This window comes from Euprymna scolopes, chromosome 2 (genome assembly GCF_053919585.1).
Source record: "Euprymna scolopes isolate OS-2025 chromosome 2, ASM5391958v1, whole genome shotgun sequence".
NCBI classification, from domain to species: Eukaryota; Metazoa; Mollusca; class Cephalopoda; order Sepiida; family Sepiolidae; genus Euprymna; species Euprymna scolopes.
In genome coordinates this window covers 14,201,845-14,226,937 of record NC_136483.1, presented here as the reverse complement: position 1 = coordinate 14,226,937, position 25,093 = coordinate 14,201,845, and the positions used below count along the sequence as shown (strand labels likewise).

Here is a 25,093-nt window from a genome sequence, read left to right as displayed (position 1 = left end):
AAATGCAAAAATTAATCTTGTGTATAGAAAAGATGATATTAAAAAATGAACAAAGGTTTTTATTGGTTAATTACTCACATATTTCAAATTTTTCCCCTTCAAACATTTTTCTCAGTTCTATTCCTGCCCCTCCTCGTGTATTTGCTGACCATACCTTCCTTGCTAGTCACCCTTCATTTCTGCCTTATCCCTCATTCTCATATTTACTTTAGTGTGCATTTTTTGTACTTAGCAATAAAAATCAAATCTTTTGCTGAATATGGTAAAATATTTATGTATTTTGATTTGCTTTCCTTGCTGTGCAGTCATTTATTTTGTCTGGTTATTTTCTCAACATATTTATATTTGAAAATTAAATGTGATCATTTTACAAAGAAAAACTTACATTTTTCTATTCTCATTAGTATGTGATATTTTTCATATAACTAAAATTTTCTATTCTCATTAGTATGTGATATTTTTCATATAACTAAAATTTTCTATTCTTATTAGTATGTGATATTTTTCATATAACTAAAATTTTCTATTCTCATTAGTATGTGATATTTTTCATATAACTAAAATTTTCTATTCTCATTAGTATGTGATATTTTTCATATAACTAAAATTTTCTATTCTCATTAGTATGTGATATTTTTCATATAACTAAAATTTTCTATTCTCATTAGTATGTGATATTTTTCATATAACTAAAATTTTCTATTCTCATTAGTATGTGATATTTTTCATATAACTAAAATATGTTCTCACCTTTCTCTTACTGACCTTATTTTCAGGTCATAAAAACAATGAATTTTTCAGATGTGGTATTCTAGGAATGTGTTTATCCCATGCTGCACTGTTCATACTTTTTAATATGAATATCCCTTGATAAATGCAATGAATTCATCAGAGAAATAAAACATTTTTCTTCCTTTGATTAATACACTGGAAGCAAAGTTAAAACAACTGGAATTGAGTTTTACTTAATTATTAAGTATTCATTAACTCTTGTGAGAGCAAAACCATGTAAAAAGTAAAACAAAACATATACACTGTCACATATAACATTTTGCATGACTCTTTAACACAATCACTATCAACTTCGAGTATTCTTGTACCCTAGCATTTGCTTAGCCTTGCTTGCTACGAGTAAACTTGTAACAATTCTTTTTTTATTAGTCAATGTGCGCTCAGCACATACAATAACTGTCTTTAACTTGATCTGGCGTCTCAAAATAACAAATATTAAATAGTATGTTTATGAGTTATCTTGTATTTGGCCTGCTATGTATTATGTTTTTTCCTAGCGAAAGTTACAAGTTGAATGATTCACTATAAATAAAAGCTGATTTGAGTTCTTTTTATTACAAAAAAATATACAAACTGATAAAAACTGACAATTCCTTTAGAAAAAGTGGCTCATGACAATTCCTTTAAAAATAAATGCAAATTTAATATTTCATATTGTATTCATGTGCATTATTTATTGATTTTATTTTTTGGAAATTGCAGAAAAAATAGCTTGGCAATGGCTCTAAATTTAATATAGCTTATAGCTGGCAGTGAATGTGTTAATGCGGCCAATATCTTTCATACAAGCAGACAAAAACACACAATTTCGTGTACATTTTCTTCTGAATAACATAACCACAAGTGATACTGATACTTCCACTCAATTGGTTCTCATACTTGTGGCACTCAGCATCCCTGGTTAAATGATATTGTTGGTTACTCATAAGGCCGATTGTCATGGTAAACATATATAAACACACTTATCGAGGATTGGCTTTTATTCCTCTACATTAGAAACTTATCATGTGTTGTCTCATTTCTTGGATCAGGTTTCTTCACAAACTCCTGATGTTAGTTGCACACAGATTTCAACATTTACAAAGATTTTCTGTCCTTAAACTCATATTTGCTGCCATCTTTACAATCACCTCACCAGGAAAAAAAAAAAAACCCCAAAAAACTTTATTATTTGTTGTTTTCAGTAGTCAAATTTTCAAGTAGCTAATACTCCAATAATCTTAAACTCTTAAAATCTTTGCATTTTGTTTTTTACAAGTAAGTATTGTTTTTTGTTTTAATTTTTTTTACTTAATACACGATCGCATTATAAGTTTTGATCATCTTGTTTGCTTCTAAAATAACATTTTTCTCCTTTATTTTTAGTTTCTTGTTCAAAATTCAATCCACCTTGATTTTCAAAATATAGTTGCAACACTGATTTTCCAGCACTGGTGGTCCAGCACCTTTTAATCTGGATAAAATAACAGAAGGAAATATATTTTGTTGCTGTCAAACTAGTTTACTGAATTATTCTTTTTTTTTTTCTTTTACACTGTACCTGCTAGTGGTAGTCTTCCTTTATTTTGAGATTGTATTTGATTTTGCTTAAATTTAATCTTACTTATTGCTGTCCACTCAGTCCACCTTTTCTTTAGTTTGCCCTGTTTCCTATTTTCCTTGTATTGTTCTTTGGAGTAACTGCTCAATCTTATGTTTCAAAAATCTACACATCCAGCTAGAAAAGCTAAAGTATGATTAAGTATTCATTTATTTTTTCATTTTTACTGTATTTTTCTCAATTTTTCAACCATATTATTGTAAGCATAAGTTGTTTAAAGAAAAAGATCTTTTCACCTCTAATTCGTCTCAATTTCAAAATGTCTCTAAGCATATGCATTTTGCTTTATCTAGTCAATATTTTTTAATCAAACAAAAGTAAAAAATAAATTTTAAAATGTATATGAAAATAAAAACTGTATTTTGTTTGGTTTGTTTTTTAAACCTTCTTTAAATATAAAAGCGAAAATGTGTGTATCTATGTATGTTCACTTTTTGTGTATGTCCGCAAAAGGCTTTTTTCGCTGGGCTTCTCAGTCGGCTCACTCCTTTAAACTTTTTATATGCTGTCTAAATGATAATATCTATGAGTTATAAATGGGGGCCGTGTGTGTATTTAATTTGCCAGACTTTCACACGCTATTTTTTCCAGATTTTTAAATCGCTGCATGTTTCTTTTGCTTTTCAGTATAAGAAAAGCAAAACTGGATTCGAATCGGCAGTTCCCTTGCCCACGGCTGGGTGGCCTCTGAAAGTGATGTAAACGTTTGGTCAATGTCGGCTTTTCACCGTCATATCAGACAATTGCTTTCGTCTGGACACTCCCCTAATAAACGGGGGGGGGGAGCTGATTTTTCCAAAAGTTGGGTAAAAACAAACAAACCGGATTTTTGACCTCATTAAAAACTGTCCCCACAGAAAATGTTAACTGCTGAATAGCTATTGTTTATGTCGTGGTAACGCTCGCAGAAAATGTTAACTCCATGACTTCTACTTGACCTCATTAAGTCATTAAGTGCGAGCACCTGTTAGTTCTCTTCCTACTTAAATAAATTCAAACGTCTTTCAGTAACTCTTTCTTGCTGGCCAAGAGGTTAATGTGTCATGTTTTTTTCACATTTTATTTTCCAACTTTGCCTCAGGACTTCAGGTTCGATCCTACCTACCTACCTACCAAAAAAATGTTTAACACCCCCCCCCCCCGTGTTTCTTTTTGATTTAAGAGCACACACACCTCGAAACACCCAGGCAACGCTGGGTACCCCTACTAGTTATATATAAAATAAACACACATACACATATATAATAATGCAATAAATAATCTAATATTTTGTTTTTTTTTAAGCCTTTATTTATATATATAACTTCAAGGTTAGTTAACGTGTTTATTACCGGTTTATATGAATTTTAAACATATCACATAATATATTATGTTTGAAGTTTTCTTTATTTTAACAGTGCTTAAGAGCATAATAATTATATTTACCTAAACAGGGGCAAAATAGCCAACAATCATAAAATATGATGAATATTTTTGCTTGCAGATATATGTATAGCATGGATACCCAGCATTACCTGGGTGGACATGAAATTCGGTTTGGACAAAGCTGCTATACTAAGAATATTGAGTAACGCCTCCAGGAAAGAACTGAATCTGTATTGGTTTAGATCTGGTCCGCTGCGAAAGATTTTAGCAGATATACGAACAAGCACACAAACCATCATTTGAGACTTACATAATAGATAAGACAACACGGGAATTAACTTTAAAATTAATGTCGGTAATAATAATTCAAAGTAAATTAAATATATTATCAATATAAATCAACTTTAAATAACAATCTTTAATAGAACAACACGGGAATTCACTTTAAACCAGTTTCTAAAAAAAATTAATGTCGGCACTCCCGCATTTATATCATATTGTTTAGATGTACAGCCATCGAGGACAACCTGGATTTTTCTCTTATCTAAGAAGGATTTAATTATGTTAAGTATTCTTCCAGTGATGCCGTATGATCTGATTTTCCTGAGAAGACCTTCGTCCCATACCCTGTCAAAAGCCTTAGATATATCTAGAGTTACCACTCTGCCCTCCCCTGCTTTGTCAAGTGAATGGTATATACTCTTAGAGATTACCGTTAGAATGTCTGCTGTGGAACGGGCTTGCCTAAATCCATATTGTTGGTCGGTCAGAAGTTTAGCATCTGCAAGGTGATGGACTAGAGCTTAGTTAATTATGGACAAATATTTTGACAAAAAGTGGGAGGGGGCTAATGGGGCGGTAATTTGCTGGGTCAGTTCTTTCGCCAAAATTCTTGAAAACTGGTAACACAGAAGCAGTTTTCCAGCAGGCAGGAAAGCAAGATTCATTAAGGCATTTGTTGTAAAGTTTGGAGAGGATTGGAGCTACTTCAGCGGAGCACTTTTTTAATAGCATGCACCTGAGAAGGGGTGATTTTTCAGATTGTCAAGTGTGGTGTCTCTCCGCAAAGGAAAGTCTGGGAGAGGGTGGTTAGAAGGGTCTAGTGTGGAGTTCGAGGCAAACCGACTGGCAAGCATGTTAGCCTTCTCGGTTGCTGTGCAAACAACTTCATGATTGTTGGATATTGGGGGAATTGTTGATTGCCCATTATTTACTAAACTGTTGTAGATTTTCCAGAAGTCACGGGTTCCTAATTTCTCAGCTTCAATGCATTTTTGGGTAGTTTCAGTAAATTCTCTTTTAGCTGTCGCTATTTCTTTCTTACAGTTACTTCTGGCTTCTATATACTTCTGTCTGTTTGAACTGAATTTATGTCAGTTAAATCTGGTATGTGTGCTGCCTTTGCACAATGGCAGCTGCACATATGGAAGTAAACCATTGGGGAGAGTGGGGGCTTGCTATAAAATTTCCACGTGGGGACATGTGCTTCAAAATAAATTGTACATATTATCAATATAAATCAACTTTAAATAACAATCTTAAATAGAACACTTAAAACAATTCTCTTGCTATAAACAGTAACTAACATACAACTATTTAGTAAAATAGATTTTCCTTAATGTAATATTCAAATGAGGTTGCCTCTTAATTATATATTTTGCGAGAATCATACTAGGTATAGAAATAAATGAAATAGAAAAGTAATGGACCTTTTGTATATATTAAATTGTAAACAAACGTACAGACAGGAATATCAATTTATATATATGTGTATGTGCGCAGAAATATGAATGAGCAAGGAAAATTATTGTTGTGACTTTTTTCTTTTATACAGCAAATAAATTGGTCTATTTTCATTTTCCATGCTTAGACCTGTGTTTATTTCAATATCTAATATTTGTTTTGCAGGTGGTCCATTAATAGATGCATTACAGAGAAGAGAAGGTTCTCCTTTGCCATGTGATAAAGTTTTGTTGATATTCTACCAAACATGTCGAGCTGTACAGCATATGCACCGACTGAAGCCGCCCATTATTCACAGAGATCTCAAGGTATTATAAATTTGACTATATGACTATATTTGTGACAAAAGAAATATATGGCTGAGATGTGATAATCAAAATTACTATAAAATAATGTCAGTTTTTGGGTTTTCTAATTTTGGAAAGATAACTAATCATATATAAGTATTAGGACGATTAATCAGAAAAATCAGAACTTTTTGGGGTATCGGAATCGTTATCGAAATAAGAAAAATTTGCTTATTTTCCGATGCCAAAAACGATTCCTTTAATAATCTTTTTTTATTTGATTTTGTTTAAAGCAAAATCTTCCACTGCTGATAGTAATGATAAAATATTTTTTGATTTTAAACTAAAATCTAAGTATCATCCCCTACAAGTGTTTTTCTTGTACAGTTGAGAAAATATCTACACATTTAACATGTGTTTTTACCATAATCAGGAAAAATGACAATATTATAGTTAAATATTTAGGGACTTAAAAAAAATCATAATCAGGAAAAATGACAATATTATAGTTAAATATTTAGGGACTTAAAAAAAATCATAATCAGGAAAAATGACAATATTATAGTTAAATATTTAGGGACTTAAAAAAAATCATAATCAGGAAAAATGACAATATTATAGTTAAATATTTAGGGACTTAAAAAAAATCATAATCAGGAAAAATGACAATATTATAGTTAAATATTTAGGGACTTAAAAAAAATCATAATCAGGAAAAATGACAATATTATAGTTAAATATTTAGGGACTTAAAAAAAATCATAATCAGGAAAAATGACAATATTATAGTTAAATATTTAGGGACTTAAAAAAAATCATAATCAGGAAAAATGACAATATTATAGTTAAATATTTAGGGACTTAAAAAAAATCATAATCAGGAAAAATGACAATATTATAGTTAAATATTTAGGGACTTAAAAAAAATCATAATCAGGAAAAATGACAATATTATAGTTAAATATTTAGGGACTTAAAAAAAATCATAATCAGGAAAAATGACAATATTATAGTTAAATATTTAGGGACTTAAAAAAAATCATAATCAGGAAAAATGACAATATTATAGTTAAATATTTAGGGACTTAAAAAAAATCATAATCAGGAAAAATGACAATATTATAGTTAAATATTTAGGGACTTAAAAAAAATCATAATCAGGAAAAATGACAATATTATAGTTAAATATTTAGGGACTTAAAAAAAATCATAATCAGGAAAAATGACAATATTATAGTTAAATATTTAGGGACTTAAAAAAAATCATAATCAGGAAAAATGACAATATTATAGTTAAATATTTAGGGACTTAAAAAAAATCATAATCAGGAAAAATGACAATATTATAGTTAAATATTTAGGGACTTAAAAAAAATCATAATCAGGAAAAATGACAATATTATAGTTAAATATTTAGGGACTTAAAAAAAATCATAATCAGGAAAAATGACAATATTATAGTTAAATATTTAGGGACTTAAAAAAAATCATAATCAGGAAAAATGACAATATTATAGTTAAATATTTAGGGACTTAAAAAAAATTATAATCAGGAAAAATGACAATATTATAGTTAAATATTTAGGGACTTAAAAAAAATCATAATCAGGAAAAATGACAATATTATAGTTAAATATTTAGGGACTTAAAAAAAATCATAATCAGGAAAAATGACAATATTATAGTTAAATATTTAGGGACTTTAAAAAAATCATAATCAGGAAAAATGACAATATTATAGTTAAATATTTAGGGACTTAAAAAAAATCGGAATCAGGAAAAATTTTGGAATCGTCCCATCACTAATACGTATATAAAGTTTTGAAAATATATATATATGGCAATTAAGTTGCACAGAATTTTACACATTTCATCCTGGTGAGGATTCGTCAAATCATGCAATTGATGTTAGTGTTGTGCATCACATGAACATATAAAAACATATCATAATATCACTTCCCTGAAATAACCTGATGAATCTTCACGGGAATGAAACCTGGAAAATTCTGCTTAGTTTAACATCACAGAGACAATTCTTACAAGGAAATTTTCACTGGTTTGATTATGTTAATCAGTGTCCTGAGAAAGAATTTGTTTGCAAGTTGATCACTCCAATTGCATCACATGACTGGAAGAAGTGCAGAAGCAACCAACTGAAGACTTGGATAGGAACAGTGAGGACAAACATTGACCTGATGACTGGGCTCTCTGTGATGTTTGGTGTTCAACACTAATATCTGTGTGTGTGTGTGTGTATAATTGTCTGTATATCCACTTCGTTTATTTATTTCCCAATCCAATGCAGAGAAAACACATACAAATAATAAAATACCTTGAGAATAGCCAAGATAAAACCTTGTTATGAAATTGATCAATTTTCAATTTGAACACTGGATCATGAATTGATGACAAATCAAAAGTAAGACGATTCTTGAACTATACACAAAAAATATTCATTTTTTTTTTTTTAATGTATTTTATAAACACTTAATATTTCATATTTAAATTTGTAGATTTAAAGTAAATCTACAAATTTAAATATGAAATATTAAGTGTTTGTAAAATACATTAAAAAAAAAAAAATGAATATTTTTTTGTGTATAGTTCAAGAATCATCTTACTTTTCTTACTTCAACTGAATAATCAAAAATATCTAAGAAAAAGAAACATTCCAAATGATTTAGCTGATAAGTTTTTCTGTTGCTAATATATAAGTCATTGATCTTTTGAAATTTTCAAAACTTATCTGCAATGGTTGGAGTACTTTTATAACTTGGTTGTAAAGTACAGTAAAAACCCTGCAATTATATACTGCAGCTACTATGTACTAATTTTTCGTACGTATATGTAAGTGCCTGTTTGCTCTATTTAAATTTTAGTATGTGTGTGTGCGCAGAAATATGAGTGAGCAAGGAAAATGACTTATTGTTGTGACTTTTTTTCTTTTATACAGCAAATAAATTGGTCTATTTTCATTTTCCATGCTTAGACTTTAAATTTTAGTTAGACAGACTAGTTAGCAGTTTTTAGTTTCGTACAGTCGGACAGAGTCTGGTTAGCAGTTTTTAGTTTTTTACAGTCGGACAGAGACTGGTTAGCAGTTTTTAGTTTTTTACAGTCGGACAGAGACTGGTTAGCAGTTTTTAGTTTTTTACAGTCGGACAGAGACTGGTTAGCAGTTTTTAGTTTTTTACAGTCAGACAGAGACTGGTTAACAGTTTTTAGTTTTTTACAGTCGGACAGAGACTGGTTAGCAATTTTTTACAGTCGGACAGAGACTGGTTAGCAGTTGAATACCTGTAATGAAGTAAGAAAAATAATGTACTTTCAACATAGAAGACAACATGTCGTATTAAAAAAGTGAATATATTACAGATGTTAAGATTCAAATAAAATTTAATAAATATCAAGTCAGACATATTTATCTCAACTACATGTGTTTGTCTCTTTTGGCTGATCTTGTTTTCACTGTATGTAGTTCTCTACCTTCGTCCCCTATCTGTGTGTGTTAACTTTAATTTTACTTAGATTCTTACTGATTCTATTTCTGACCATTACATTGTGTTTGATTTATCTTGAATTATTATTTTTTTAATTTCTTATAATTCTGTTCTAACACCTGCTATCTCATACATTCCAACTGAGAGATCTTTAAAATTCTAAACATCCCTTTGTGCAATTATGTGTATCTCTCTTGCACTTGGTTCACCAGGTATATTTGCCAACTAGTTTTTGTACTTCTTCTTCATGAGTCTGGTTGCTTCTATAATTATTGGAACGGTAGCAATCTAAGATTCAAGTTTCTTTCATGTTATATATAAAACATTGGTATTTCGTTATCTTTACCAATTCAGCTCTATTTAACTCGGCGTCATTGGGGTAACAACTTTTAATAAGGTTGCTTCTTATTGTTCCATATCACTATGTCAGGTTTAATAGTTCTGGTTTCTATGTAAGTAACTATAGGAATTGCATAGTCAATAAATGGTGTATGCCTTATTTCCAACTGTTCTTTCTGACCAACATTCCTAGGACTTGTTGCTGCATACAATATTCAGCTTCTTACAAACGGTCCAGTGGAGATATTTACACATTTTATTGTGTTGTATTGTATAGTAGCCATCCCCTAACAGAACCTTACAGCTAGATGTTAAGTGGTTCACACTCTCTACTTTTGTGTGGCAGAACCTGCACTTGTTCTCATTGCTGAGACCACTCATCTTAAAAGCATTGGTTATCAAGCAATTGGGTAGCCATTATCATCTTCTGATCTCATTGGAATGATCAGCCAGTCTATAGAACCTTCCTTATCCTGGGTCATTTCATTCTAAAAATATTTAACATGCTTGTTGATTGACCCATACTTCCAATTTTTTTGCAATATATTTTTTGGTGACTCTTTTGAGCTATTTTCATAGCAGGCTTGTTTTGTATTTCTGTCTCATAAGATAGTCTTGTTCAAAATGTTTGGCCAGTTTTGTGATGAGATTATTATGATGGTTCTTGTTTCTTGAAACTAATGTACCATCATGAGGTTTGGATTCTGGGAGCTCATCAGATATTGATCGGTGTTCATAACAGTAGTGGGGTCAGCTATGTTTTTGAAGCGTGTCAATTATCAACAGACTGATCACCCCTAAAAAAAACAAAGGCTCTGATTCTGTTGCGAAGTTCAAATTTTTCTTTCAAAAAAATAAATGCATTTGCTTTTTAATTTAAGTTTTTTTTTGTTTTTCTTTTCTTTTCCAGGTTGAAAATTTACTAATAAGTTCCAAAGGCACTATTAAATTGTGTGATTTTGGAAGTGCTACCATTAAAACTCACAGTCCTGATGTGTCGTGGTCTGCTATACAGCGAAGTTTGGTTGAAGATGAGGTATGTAGCCACAGTGAAAAAAATGAGATTGTCTTTTATTTTTATAATGTTATAATATTTGAAAAAATATATTTTGCTACAATTCCATTAAGTTGCTGATAATAATAAAAAATATATATATTTTGCTGACATTCCATTAAGTTGCTGATAATATTAAATAGAAATGTAGAGAAAAACAAATTTACATTGAGTTTTCAATATAAAAATAATTTAATCAATTTTAGTTCAAGAATAATGAATGTCATATTAATATTGATAATTTTTAACAAGGATTTTGTTTTACTTGAAATTATCTTAAATACAATGGTATATTCCAAGATTTGCATTATTAAGAGAATTTCTTGTATAAATTGCGAAAATTGATCAAGTAGTTTTATTTTTAGAAAAAATCATTTTTAAGCGATTAATGGAAATTTGTAGGCATTACAACAAATCTCACAAGGTTGAATTGTTGAGTTATCTCCCTTGTTTAAATTTTTTTTCCAAATAGTGAGCGAGATAGACACTCCTCTGATATACATAGAATTTGATTTTTCTAATTTAAAAATAAGACTACTTATTCAATTTGCATAATTTTTGAAATATGATATTTTTGTTTTGTCTTGGGTCCATACATCAAACAGATTTTCCTTTTTGTTTTTAATATGGAGAAATTCTAGACAATAACCAAGTATTACCTTCATATAGTGTTTAGAAGTTTTTAGTAAATTAAATTGGTTATCAATAAAGATTAATTGGAAGAATTCACATCGTTTAATTATTTGTAGAATGTTTGAGAATTTTTTTTTTTTTTTTAATTATTACTTACAAGTTGAAGAAGATTGGTTGAATAATATATAATTGTCGAAGTTGGTTAAGTTGGATACCTGTTATGTAAAACATAAGATGTCAATTTAGGAGTCAACCAATGCTAAAATTCACCTTTTGAAAAAATTTAGGGTGCTAATGTATAAGAGTAGTACCAATTTAAATGTTGAATTTAGGACACTAAAACCTACACAATCGGAAAATACATACATATTAATTAGAATTTTTAATAAAACAATCTTTCTAATTTTTATTTATTTAAAATCAATGAGAGTAGAAAATATTTTTGTTGGTTATTGTTTAGTGTTAGATTTAATTTGAAAATAAATACATGAAATGATATTAATTGCTACAAAAAGATGAGATTAATCTATTCAAATTTAAATGTTATTGTAATTAATTGAATTGTCTAAGATCCACAGTTGACATTTTTCTTTCATTCTAATAATATAATCACCTTTTAAGTCTGTTAATGGTAAGAAGTTAAACAATAGTCTATAATAATTTTTTAAGATGACTTTATTATTGAATATATAATATGTATGTTTTTTTAATTTGAATTTAATGATTTAATTCTTCAAGGACACTGCAATATGTTGATATCTGTTTCATGTTACAAATGCCACATTAACGGTAAGCTTTTTAAAAATTTCTTTGTAGATTGCCAAGAACACAACGCCCATGTATAGGGCGCCAGAAATGTTAGATCTTTATCAGAATTTTCCAATTAATGAAGCTGGTGATATATGGGTTTGTACCTTTTTTTTTCTTTTCTTTTACTGTTTTCAACTTTGTTATTGGCTTTTTTAACAGAGAATCTCATAATAATAAAAAAAATAGTCAAACTATTGCAACATCTTTAATCTTTCATGTTAAACAATTTTGAAAAAAAAACTATTTGACTATTCCAAGTTATGAATTAGATTTGCAACTTTACTAAAAAGTTGCAAAGTTTTAAGCTTCTACCTCCAATGGTTACATTTTTACAGCAATTTCAGTAACATATACTTTGGACTCATTTTTTTTTTTTTTTAACCCTTTTTTGCCCTTTTTACCAAATTGTCTGTTCAACTGCTTTTACATGGTCCACAATTGAGTGGTTTTATCAATTTCTAATTAAAATAAAAAATTATCTTGATCTCTAATGTGTTATGAATCATACTAAGAAGATTCAATACATTAGCTATTGAAATGAAATTGATATGAACAAAGTTGAATTTCTGTGTCATATTTGCACTTTTTTCCCTTTGGTAGTGGGAGGGGAGAACACCTAAAATGAAATATTTCTTCTAATATATTTAACAAAACCTACTTTTATTATGTAAGTTTATTTAATAATGATTAAATATCGAAAATTTCAGGAAAATATGACTATTGTTTCATTTTTTTCTAGATTTTTAAAACGTGTATGTTTACGGCTTCAAAAACGTCACTACATAGGAATGTTGTTTTAAAGTGTCAATAATGTAAACATGAATTTTGTCTAGCATTTTCTTTTGTTTTGTATGCTGTAAAAAATTTAAGAATATTAGCAGTTTATTTAAAATTTCTCTTAAATGGTACAAAACTTAGGATAATAATATTAAATCAAATTAGTTACATGGTGTTACATACAGGGGGTTTAAAATTGTGGCACACATTAGAGGTACCTATTATACACTTATTAAAAAAATAAAATAACTGATTAGGCTATTTTGGCAGTACAGACCAGTTTCTTTTCTTCAACCTTAGTACATTTAATATGTAACACATTAATTATTAAAAATAGTATTTATGTTTACTTTGAACGTGGATATCATTCTTGAAAACAAATATTGCAGGTGCTCTGTTTTATCATTAAATTTTATAAATATTGTCCAACAAAACTACAACTGGGAAATGCCGGTTAATGGGTCCTGCTAGTAAAATATACTATTAATTTGTTTGAATTAATTTTACCCATTCAGGCACAGATATCTGCATTATAAAATATAAAATTTGTTTAGTGAAAAAAGTGGCTGATTATTTTTAATGCATATAAAACCAAGCTTCTATCTTTACATCATCAATACTCTGATGTCCAGCTGTCATAAATTGAAATGAATGGCTCTCATCTTGGGGAGGCCTCATGTTTTAACAAGCTTCTGTGCTTAACCTTTACTCCTGATCTGAAAAGGAACACGTATATCAAATCCATTGCCAAGGTCACTGGAAAAATGGTGGGATCTTTATACTGCTCCAGTAGATATCTCACTCCTGATGCAATTCTCTACCTATATAAAAGCCAGGTACGGCCAACAGAGTACTGTTGCCACATCTATGTAGGAGCTGCTAGAAGCAGCTTATCCTGTCTTGACAGAGTTCAAAATAGACTTGGTAGTTTAGTGGAGGATGCCCTTTTCTCTTCCCTGCAACCTCTTTCCCACAGAAGAGACGTTGCGAGCCTGTCTCTGCTTTATCATTATTTTCATGGCAAGTGCTCATCTGAACTTCAATTTATGGTCCCCTCTCGCCAGACTTTTACGAAAAACACTTGTCTAGCCAAAACCACTATCAACAATTTCACACACTCTTTACCTGTGCCTAAACCTAAACGTAGATTCCATGAACAAAGCTTTTTTCTTAGAACTGCACGTCTCTGGAACTTTGTTTTGTTTGCCTGCTTTCCTGCTGACTACAATCTGGTTGTCTTCAAGTCCAACGTAAACAAGTTCTTGATGAACCTCTCCCTAAGTAATCCAATTTACAAAATTCCCACTACTTATGTTTACTACGCTATAATCACATTGACTAATGTATACCCATTAACTCTTATCCTCGAGTGGCTTCCGGGATAAGTGGTGACTTCTATGTAAAAAAAAAAAAAAAAAAGACACAGGTACTTTCTAGTGCATTATGAAATATAGAATTAATTTTTTTAGTGAACTAATTTAATCCGTCCAGACACAGGTACTTTCTAGTGCATTATGGAATATAGAATTGTTAAGTTTTGAGACATTGTGTTGAACAAACATGGCGGCGTAGTTCAGATCAGTAACCAAGATGGCGGCCAAGAATCAAAATGTGGTCCGTGGCGTAGTTAACGACGAACTGATTGAATCCAAAATTCGACAATTTTTATAATAATTTTGAAACATTTTCATTGGTTGTTTAGCACAGCCGGTGCTTATAAAAATGATTGGCGAATCCATTCATCTCATACCTCCATTAGGAGTCAAAAACATTTTACACACCCCCTTTTTTGATATAATGGAACAATCCTTTCGGGTTCAATTTTGGTTTGACTTGAGAAAAGGAAAGAAAAATAAATAAAAATAAACAAATAAATGAACAAAGAAAAATAAACTAATAAAATAATTGTTTTTGTTTTTTTTCTTCTTCTGGTTTTGGGGGAATTTGTCTTTATTCTCATTGGTCAAAAAGAATTATTAATATATTGGTATAATGTGTGCAAAAAGAAGCCATTTTTTTTATGACATTGAGGGTTTTTTTTTTTTATACATAAAAATAAACACTTTTCAAATATATATAAGCATACAAATAGAATATTTTTCAAATACATATAAACATATGCACAAAAATTCACAAATATACATTTTTTTTATTTTTTTAACAAACGTTTGCCAAAAAAAAGATACAAAAAAAGAATTATTTGACGAATAAGAAATTTACAAAGAAAAGGTTTTATCAAGCTACTTTTTTTTTCTTTTTTTTTTTTTTTTTTGCAAAAACTGGAAACATTATGTTAGGTATTAGTTGGTTAATTTGGTTAGTAAGGTACAAATGGTCGCAGTTTAACGTCGTGCCCGGGATAATTTACAATTTTTCTTTTTGTGTGTGATTTTGACTGTTCATGCTTCTCTTTTTGGGTTTCTGAAAAGAGATTTATTCATAATTAGATTCCAAAAAGTTTGGTTGTAAAATGTCTTAATTTTATTCTTTTTATAGGTTTAGTGAAAATGTCGGCTATATTATTTTCAGACGTCACATAAGTAAGAGTAATAGATTTTTTCTTTATTTCATCCCTTATAAAATGATATCTGATATCAATATGCTTCGACCTTTGATGAATCATAGAATTATTTGCTAATAAGATACTGGTCTGATTATCACAATGAATTACTATAGGTTTTTTTACTTAGATCTGGTTTTAAAATAGATTTTAGAAAGGTGTTCAGAAAAATTGCCTCCTGCACGGAATGAGTAAGAGCCACATATTCTGCTTCACAAGTAGAAAATGCAACAATTTGTTTTTAGTTTTCTAAGAGATCATAGGTTCAGTCTTTGACAGTCTAAAACAATACCCCGCTATACTTTTTCTATCCTCAGAGTTAGCCCAATCCGAATCCGAAAAGCCTTCTAAATTTAGAGGATATGTGGATTTTTTAAATCTTAAAGATTGTTCCTTGGTTCCTTTTAGGTAACGAAGGATTTGTTTTGCACAATTAAGGTCTTTAATTGTCGGTTCCAATAAATTTTGAGATAGCTTTGTTACAGTGTAACATATGTCAGGCCTTGTTGCGGCCATCAAGTAGATGAGGTTCCCTACAATTTCCCTGTATATTCGGTTATCTATGAATTTTGTTTTGGTCCCTATATTTTTATTTATGTCCATTTCGACGGGAGTTGAACGCGGCTAACAATTTTGTATTCCGAACTTAAATAGAATTTTTTCAATGTATCGTGATTGGTTCATAGTTATAGTTTCATTTTCACATGTAAATTTTATACCAAGGAACCATGACAGTCGTCCAAGATCGGCCATTTTAAATTTTTTATTTAATTCATTTTTAACATCTTTTAAAGTGTTGTCACAGTTTGAGGCGAGTAATATATCATCAACCCAAAAAAACAAAATCAACAATTTATTATCTATATGTTTGGTATACATGCACGCATCTGCGGGACATTGTTTGAATTTCTGTTCTATTAAATAATTGAGTGTTAAATTCCAATTGTGTGCACTTTGTTTTAGTCCATATAACGATTTATTTAATTTCCACACCCAATTTTTATTTTTAATTTTAAATCCCTCTGGAGGGTAAATGTAGATTTCACAGTCAATCGGAGCATTTAAATAAGCATTTGTTACATCCATTTGATGTATTTTTAGATTGTATTGAGCGGTAAGTTGTAATAAAATTCTAATTGTCGTTAAATTTGTCGTTGATGAAAATGTTGGAAAAATATTCCACTCCAGAAATTTGTAAAAAACCTTTTGCAACAAATCTTGCTTTAAAAGTTACACTGCCAGAAGCTGTGTTTTTTTGGAAGAAACCCAGTATGAAGAAATTATATTTTTATCTGTTGGTTTTGCCACTATTTCGTATGTGTTATTTTCAGATAAAGCTTTCAATTCGGATACCATAGCTTGTTCCCATTCTTGGTGATTTTCTGAATTAATCGCCTCATTATAACTTTCTGGTGCGCTGTTCAACGAATAACAGTAATCCACGGCGTAATCTTGTATCTTTTCAATTTGTAAGAAGTCTGGCCTTTTTCACTCCCTTATTGGGTATCAACGTGTCTGGTTAATATTTTCGTCAGAAGTTCTACTGTAATTGTCGTCGTTATTAATGTTTTCATTGTGATCGATTAAGATACTAGGTAATATTTCACGTTTTTCATCCACTGGATTGCCATTTTTTAAATTTAATGTATCATTGAATTTTACACATCTAACCCTTTTTATGGCATTTTGGTTTGGGAAGTAGATTAAATATGCCGGACTATTTTTATCGTAACCTACGAAAGTACCTTTTTCGCTTTTAGTATTTAGTTTACTGGTGTTTTCTATAAATGCAAAACAATCAGAACCAAATAGATCCATTCTATTCATTTTAGGTTTTACACTGCAAAACGCTTCATACAGCGTTTTTCCTAGCCTCTTATTGAACAATTTATTTCTGTTATATGCTGCTGCGATTAAAGCGTACGTCCATAAACTATGCGCTAATTTCGATTCGATAAGTAGGCATCTTGTCATCCCAAAAAGGGTTCGCCATGCCCTTTCAGCGATGCCATTTTGTAAGGAGGAATACAGCGCTGATTTAAAGTAATTTTAATTAACTACCGTATTAAACACGAAAACGTGTTTAATAAGGTAGTTAATTAATAGAAGTTCAAAGTCTTTACTAGTAAATTCAGTCTAACCATACGGGGCAATATCACCTAAATATTTCTTAGTGGCGAGGATTGTGTCGGATTTGTTTTTTAGAAAATAAACCATAATTAAACCGGAAAAATCATCAATAAAGTTCAAAACGTACCTTAGATTGTTTTTCCCCACTGGGCTGATCGGACCTGCTAAGTCACAATGCGCAAGTGAGAATTTTCGTAGCTTTTTTGTCTGGCGTTCGGCTTATATCTTTTGTCAGTTTCCCCTGTGCACACCCATCACAATTTGGGAGATCGTCTGAAGGTATTATTTTCATGCCTTCGACTACATTTGGTAATTTTTTAATATCAGCTGTATTGCAGTGTCCTAGAATTTTATGCCAGGTTTCCAAGTCGTGACAGGCAATTTTTGAGGGAACCATACTTTTTAAATAATATAGTCGGCCATTTTCTTTAATGTCAAATACAGTTCCATTGGGGTATATCAATTTTGATGTATTTTGGCCAAATTTTATATTCGCACCTTGTTTAATTGCAGCCTGCACGAAAAATATGTCTTGCTTGAATGTAGGTATGAACAGAGCATTTTTTAGAATACAGTTACAGATTTCGCCTTTATTATTTTTTAGGTATATTTTAGCATCGCCTCTTTTCAAGACTATATCATTTATTTGACTACTGTCGGCAAGTTCGACAAAATGACTTTGAGGATTAAAGTTTGAATCAAAATTAATAAAATCAGATTCCTTGGTGATAACGTGCGCTGTAGCACCACAGTCTACAAGGAGGTTTTTACCATTTGTGGTATTGTCAAAGTTACATGTGAATAGAAATAGTTCTCAACGTTTTTTACAAAGTCCATTTTAGAGCGTTTATATCGACATTGGAAACTTTTGTGGTTGGGTCGTCCACAATTATAGCAGATAATTTTATTCTTTTTCTTGGGAAAATTACTTTTGGAGAATACGTTGCAGTGAGGTGCGTAATTTGGTGGTGTCTGCTTTCGAGAAGCATTTTTGAACTTCATAATATTGCTGGAATTATTATTGTCCACGAGCATACGATTAGTCTCTTCGTAACTGCGCAATGCCACTTTAAATTCACTGAAATTTATGGGTTTGTCTTTCTGAGTTATAACAGTTGTAAATGGTTTAAAATCGGCTGGAAGTCCCTTGAGGATCATTGATATCAACAAGCTATCGCTTATTATTTCACCTGAGAGTTTTAAGGCATTGGCGGTTGTTTCTGCCCTTATAACGTAGTCGGTAATCGTTTCATCTTCGTTACGTTTCAGAGACGTTAGTTCTGTATATAGGGATATAATTTTCGGTTTCCCTTTTGATAAATAATTTTCTCTTAATATGTTCAATGCTTTTCGTCCATCATCCAATGTGTCTTTTATAATCAGAGACAGACTCCTATCGTCTAAACATTGAATCAGTTCTGCAAAAACAGTCGCATTCTTTTCGATAAATTCGGGGTCGTTTAGATTCTCTGTTGGAGATTGTATGACTTTGTGTAGTTTTCGAATCCTTAGATATCCCAGAAATTTTACCTGCCACAATTCAAATTTAGATTCCAATCCGTCAAAGAAAAGACGATGGCTGGGCGCATAACCTGTTAAGTTTTGAGATATTGTGTTGAACAAAGATGGTGGCATAGTTCAGATCAGTAACCAAGATGGCGGCCAAGAATCAAATGGGGTCCATGGCGTAGTTAACGGCAAACTGATTGAATCCAAAATTCGATAATTTTTATAATAATTTTGAAATGTTTTCATTGGTTGTTTAACACAGCTGGTGCTTATAAAAATGATTGGTGAATCCATTCGTTTCATACCCCAATTAGGAGTCAAAAACATGTTACAAGAATTAATTTTTTTAGTGAACTAATTTTATCCATCCAGACACAGGTACTTTCTAGTGCATTATGAAATATAGAATTAATATCAAGATTGGATTCCTCATAAAATTGATGTTTGATTTTAACCTAACAAGATCTGGACTCAAAACATAATTGCATTTGCATAGGTACTCACAAATTTATCTTTTTATTATTATTAAGCTCTACTTTGCATTGAGCACTTTTTAAATAAATATTGAAAAATATATTATTTTAAAAAATATTTTGTTAAAAGATATAACGTAATGATAGTTATCGAGTTTTATTGTATCACGGTTGTTTAGTGTCAACAAACAAATGCTTTAAGTTTAGATTGAAACACAACTTTGTGCCTTTATTATTTCTGATATTCATAAACGACCTTCCTGATAAAATGGTGTCATGAGCAAATTTACCCATCTCAGACACAATGTTCAATAACAAACAGGAGGGGAAAAGCTAATATACACATATCCAATACAATAGAATAATAGAAATTTATTTGAGAATAACCTCCAATCTGGAGTGGAATGGAGACCTAAATGAGTGATAACATTTTAATACTGCTAAGACTAACCTTCTTTCCTTTAACAATTACAAGAAACCTTCTTAACCACCAACTACCATGATTAATAATATGCAATGTGAGAATACTTCATTCAAATTCATCAACTTAACATTCACATGCAACATGAATTAGAACAAATACATTAAAGATATTGCCAAAGCTGCTGCAAAGAATGTGGGCTCTTTCTACCGTCAGAAAGCTATTCACACCTGACAGTATCCTGCATTTCTGCAAAGTCACCATTCACCTATACATAGCGTATTCTTGCCATATCTGGTGAATCTACCACTAGTCTTAGACAGGGTCTAAAAAAGAAGTTTCTAACTTGATAGGTCTAGCACTATCAATCAAACTCAAACACCCGTCCTCTCACCATGATGTTGCATCTATATGCCTGTTTTACAAGTATTTTAATGGAATGTGCTGTGATAAATTCATAGCACTTATGCCCCCCTCCGCTTACATACTCCCAACCAACCTGACAAGCAGCAAAATCTCACGTCTTCACTGTTGAGATCGCTGGATGCCGGAAAACCTACTATAATATTTTCTTCCCTTGGATGGCTAGACTTTGCAATTCCCTCCTGTTTTCTGCTTCCCTGACCGTACTAACTTACCGAAATTTAAATGTAATATGAATAGACATCTTGCTGCTTAACTCCCTACATAGTGTCTCTGTAGATATGAGCCCAAAAAGTAGTTTTTGATGTTCTATGTGGCAAAATGCCTTGTTTGAGGTGAATAAGAGTATTTTAAAAAAATAATTTTTTTCACAGTCTGTCTCATTATGCAATAAAAACTGATAATGCTTTTCACATACATATTATCAGATGCCTAAAGCATTCTATTCCATCCAGTAATCATTCTAAAATATTTCACTAGGACAGATTCGTTTCGTGCTTTTTGGTGTCAATAATTCACTCTTTACACTGCATAACTGATCTTGTTTTATTTTCAATTTAGAACACTTTAAGATATATATATTTTGGCAGCAAGTCACTATCAAGGCCTGTTTGATTAAATACGACAGGGTTTTCTTTCTTCTTTATTTTTCTGTTGATTTTCTTGATCGGCCGAGCTTTTTTTCTCGTTTGAGTTGGTAAGTTGTGTATTAGATTGCCGTGTGATTTTTTTTTTCTTTTTTGTCAGCCATTTTCCTCAAGCGTTTTCGATCATTAATCATCAGGAGCAATTTTTCTTTTTCTTTTTTTTTTCTTTTTTTTTTTTAAAGCCTTTTTAACAAAAACAATGCTTGGCAGATTGAGGAAATCAACAGAAAAATACAGAAGAAAGAAAACTTTGTTGTATTTAATCAAACGTGCCTTTTTATATATATATATATATATATATATATATATAAAAAAGAGCAAATAGTTAATAAAACATGTTAAAAACATTTAATCTGAAAAGGAAACACTTAATAAGTGGATAGTCCTTAATCCGCGGAGTTTCGAAAAATACCTTTTTTTATCTGCAATTTCTGTTTTGGTCTTTAAATATTCCTACATACTTACTTGCTTTATCTGGAATTTGCAGATACCGGCCATCCTCTCCCCTTAATTTTTTTTTTTTTTTTAAATATTTTATTTTTTTCAATTTAGTGTCTTTTAATAACTCTTGCTAACATTTTCTTAAGTAATAACCTGTACATTTCAGTTGACTTTTTTTTGCCCTATATATTTTGTGCCTTTTAACATCATCTTGTGTGGGTCATTTTGACATTTGCTTTTCTATTTTATATTTACTTCTATCACCATTTAATCTTTTTTTTTCTTCTTCTTCACTGATTTTTCTTTATTACACTTTGTCTTAGCAGCCGTGTTAAACGCATATCTTATTTTTCTTTTATCAATATTATTGGAATTTTTTCCCCCTTTTCCTTGTAAATATTTGTGAATTATTCCACGGATTTCGGCCTTTTGGATTATTTTGGACCATCTTCCGATTACGCGATTTCCTTGGATTTTACTTATGCGAATGGAAATTTAATTAACTTTCTTGGATTTACATTTTTGGATTTTACCGTCATTGGATATTTTACTTTTCACCAGACTATCCATTCACGTGAAATCACCTTTTTCTTCACCATATTCCCTCTGCTTCACTTTTTGTTATCAAGTAAGATCTTTGACTCACTTGCAGTTTCATCAAATACTTTTGTATGCAAAATCCGATCCCGCATTTTGCTAATTCCTACCCTCTGATGAGGAGGAAAGTATTTTTTCAAAACTCCGCGGATTAAGGACTATCCACTTAAGTGTTTACTTTTCAGATTAAATATGTTTTTAACTCTTTTTCAAAGTTTTTTTTAACATGTTTTATTAACTATTTGCTCTTATTATAAGCTCTATCTCCTATTTGGTTTTATCAAGCTTTTACATCTGATTGAGATTACTTTATAAATATTAATTCCTTAATATTTATAATATACCATCTTCGATCATTTTGGTAAATTTAATTGTAATTTTTATTTTATACACATATATATATATATATATATATATATATATATATATATATACACAATGTCAAAACATCGTTAAATTCACTACTCGTTCAGCAGCCACCAATAGCGTAATGGTTAGGAGCCTTGACTGCCGTACAGACCGTCGGGTTTCAATCCTGGCTTGAGGTAGTTGCCTGTCTAGCCGCACTGATGAGCTGTGAAACAGCGAAACAGTACTATATATGGATGACTATATATATATATATATATATATATATATATATATATATATATATATATATAATGATTCAGCTAAAGTGTATTTTCTTGTTAGCTTAAAATAAATCAGCTTGTTTTAATAAGTTTACCATGAACATCTTCCTGAGAGATGCTATAACATATCACAGCCATGATGTTTTCATGACATATTGGCCAACCAGAAGACAATCCCGGCACAACTTGACATTTAACACAATCAATGATGGCCTTTCCTCTTTTAGTTTTGGCTATTCAATCTTATCACTTCACTTTTCACCTTTTAGAGATTAACATTTTTTTCATTGCAAATGGATTTTCATAAACCTTTTAAATTCATTTTGTGTGCGTGTGTGTGTGTGTACATGCGCATCTGACATATGAAGTTATTTTGTCAGATTTTTCAATTTTAACCCATATAGCAATACATCTGACAGATCGATATTTGTTTCTGACTAGTTATTCTTTGCTTTATTTTTGACTTTAAAAATGTACTTCGTTTCTGTTTCTTTAGAAAATTATTTGGATTATGAAGATTTATAAAATTGGTACATTCTTTACAAAGAACAATCAACTTATGTCATTAATAATAAAAAAAACACACATTTCATAATTTTCATATCTTTGTCGGTTGTAAAGTACACTTAATGTTTTAATTCATGCAGATTTCATATTATTTCAGAGATAATTTTCTGTTAAATATTATATTGTACCAAATATATAATACTAATTTCAAAAGTAAAAATAAAAAAAAAAATGACTTTGGAGCCATCAACTAGAATCAAAACCAAAACATTTAGCACTCCAGCTATATTCGCTACTATTTGAGCTAACCCAACAGATAGATAAGAATGTAATAAAATTAAACAACTTTTAGCTATGGTTAGTTTGCATGCGCAAACTAATAGAAATGTCGGTAAGTTAAAACAAACATTTTGCATTTCAACTTGCTGACTTCTGTATGCATTATTCATCCGTCTAAACAAAGATTTTACTTGTTATTAACCATCGTTGGTATATGACTACTATTTCCTGTTAATTTTCGTGTTATGTGACCAGTAATTTAAGAGTTTAGCAAAAAACTGTTTTATTTATATAGATAAACAATTGCATTTTATTACATAAATATTAAGAATGTGTTTCATTAGCACATTTGTTTCTTAACATTTTTTTGATTGGTTTTTAACAATTTAAAATATTGCTTGATTCTAATGTCTAATGAACTTATTTGCAAATGGTGGCAATATTGTTCATTTTTACATCTAATACATAAAAAAAAGTATTTATTGGAGAAGCTATTCTAGAAATAACGGCATAGTTTTTAGAAGATTTAGTTTTAAATAATTTTGATTGTTACCAAATTATTTAAAGCATTTTAAGATGGAAAATGTTACTGATATGCTTTTTTTTTTTTTTTTTTTTTTTTTTTTTTTACATAGGCATCACCACTTATCAAGGCCAAGAGGCCACTCAAGGATAAGGGTTAAAGAGTGTACAGTAGACATTGGACAATATAGTAATCATTAGTAATGAAAATTTGGTAAATTTGATAACTTATATAGAACAGCTCATCAAGAACTTATTTACGTTAGACTTGAACACAACCATATTGTAGTCAGCCGGAAAGCAGGAAAACGGAAGACAATTCCACAGGCGTGCAGTTCTAAGAAAGAAGCTTTGTTCATGGAATCTACGTTTAGGTTTAGGCACAGATAAAGAGTGGGGGGAATTATTGATAGTGTGTACAGCTAGACGAGTGTTTCTTGTGAAAGTTTGGCGAGGGGGGACCATAGATTGAAGCTAAGTTGAACACCTTCCATGAAAATAACGATACATCAGAGACAAACTCGCAACATCTCTTCTGTGAGATAGAGGTTGCAAGGAGGAGAAAAGGACATCTCCTACGAGGCTACGAAGTCTATTTTGAACTCTATCAAGGCAGGACAAGTCCTTTCTAGCAGCTCCTGCCCAGATGTGGCAACAGTATTCCATCCTTGGACGTACCTGGCTCTTATATAGATAGAGAATAGCATCAGCAGTGAGATATTTACCAGATCGATAGAAAGAACCCACCATTTTTCCAGCGGCCTTGGCAACAGATTTGATGTACGTGTTCCATTTAAGATCAGGAGTAAAGGTCAAGCCCAGAAGCTTGTCAAAACATGAGGCCTCCTGAAGACGAGAGCCATTCATTTCAATTGATGCCAGATGTGGATCAGAATGTTGATGATGTAAAGAGAGAAGCTTGGTTTTAGATGCATTAAAAGTAACCAGCCACTCCTTTCCCCATTGTACTACGTGCTCAAGATCAGAGGAGAGAGAATTGGAGAGAACTTGGTCGTTTACTGTCTTAGATGTGCTACCATAAATGGTAGTGT

The 25,093-nt window shown here is 30.7% G+C and overlaps 1 protein-coding gene across 4 annotated transcripts in view; it reads left to right on the top strand.

Annotated features, from left to right (window-relative positions):
- Window positions 1-25,093, top strand: part of LOC145288846 (cyclin-G-associated kinase-like) — a 295,142-nt gene that overhangs the window by 188,629 nt on the left and 81,420 nt on the right. For all 4 annotated transcript variants that reach the window (XM_080136362.1, XM_080136364.1, XM_080136361.1 and 1 more), the window contains 3 exons: window positions 5,666-5,808; window positions 10,537-10,662; window positions 12,130-12,219. In XM_080136362.1, coding sequence (XP_079992488.1) covers window positions 5,666-5,808; window positions 10,537-10,662; window positions 12,130-12,219 — 359 coding nt within the window. The remainder of the gene's footprint in view (window positions 1-5,665; window positions 5,809-10,536; window positions 10,663-12,129; window positions 12,220-25,093) is intronic.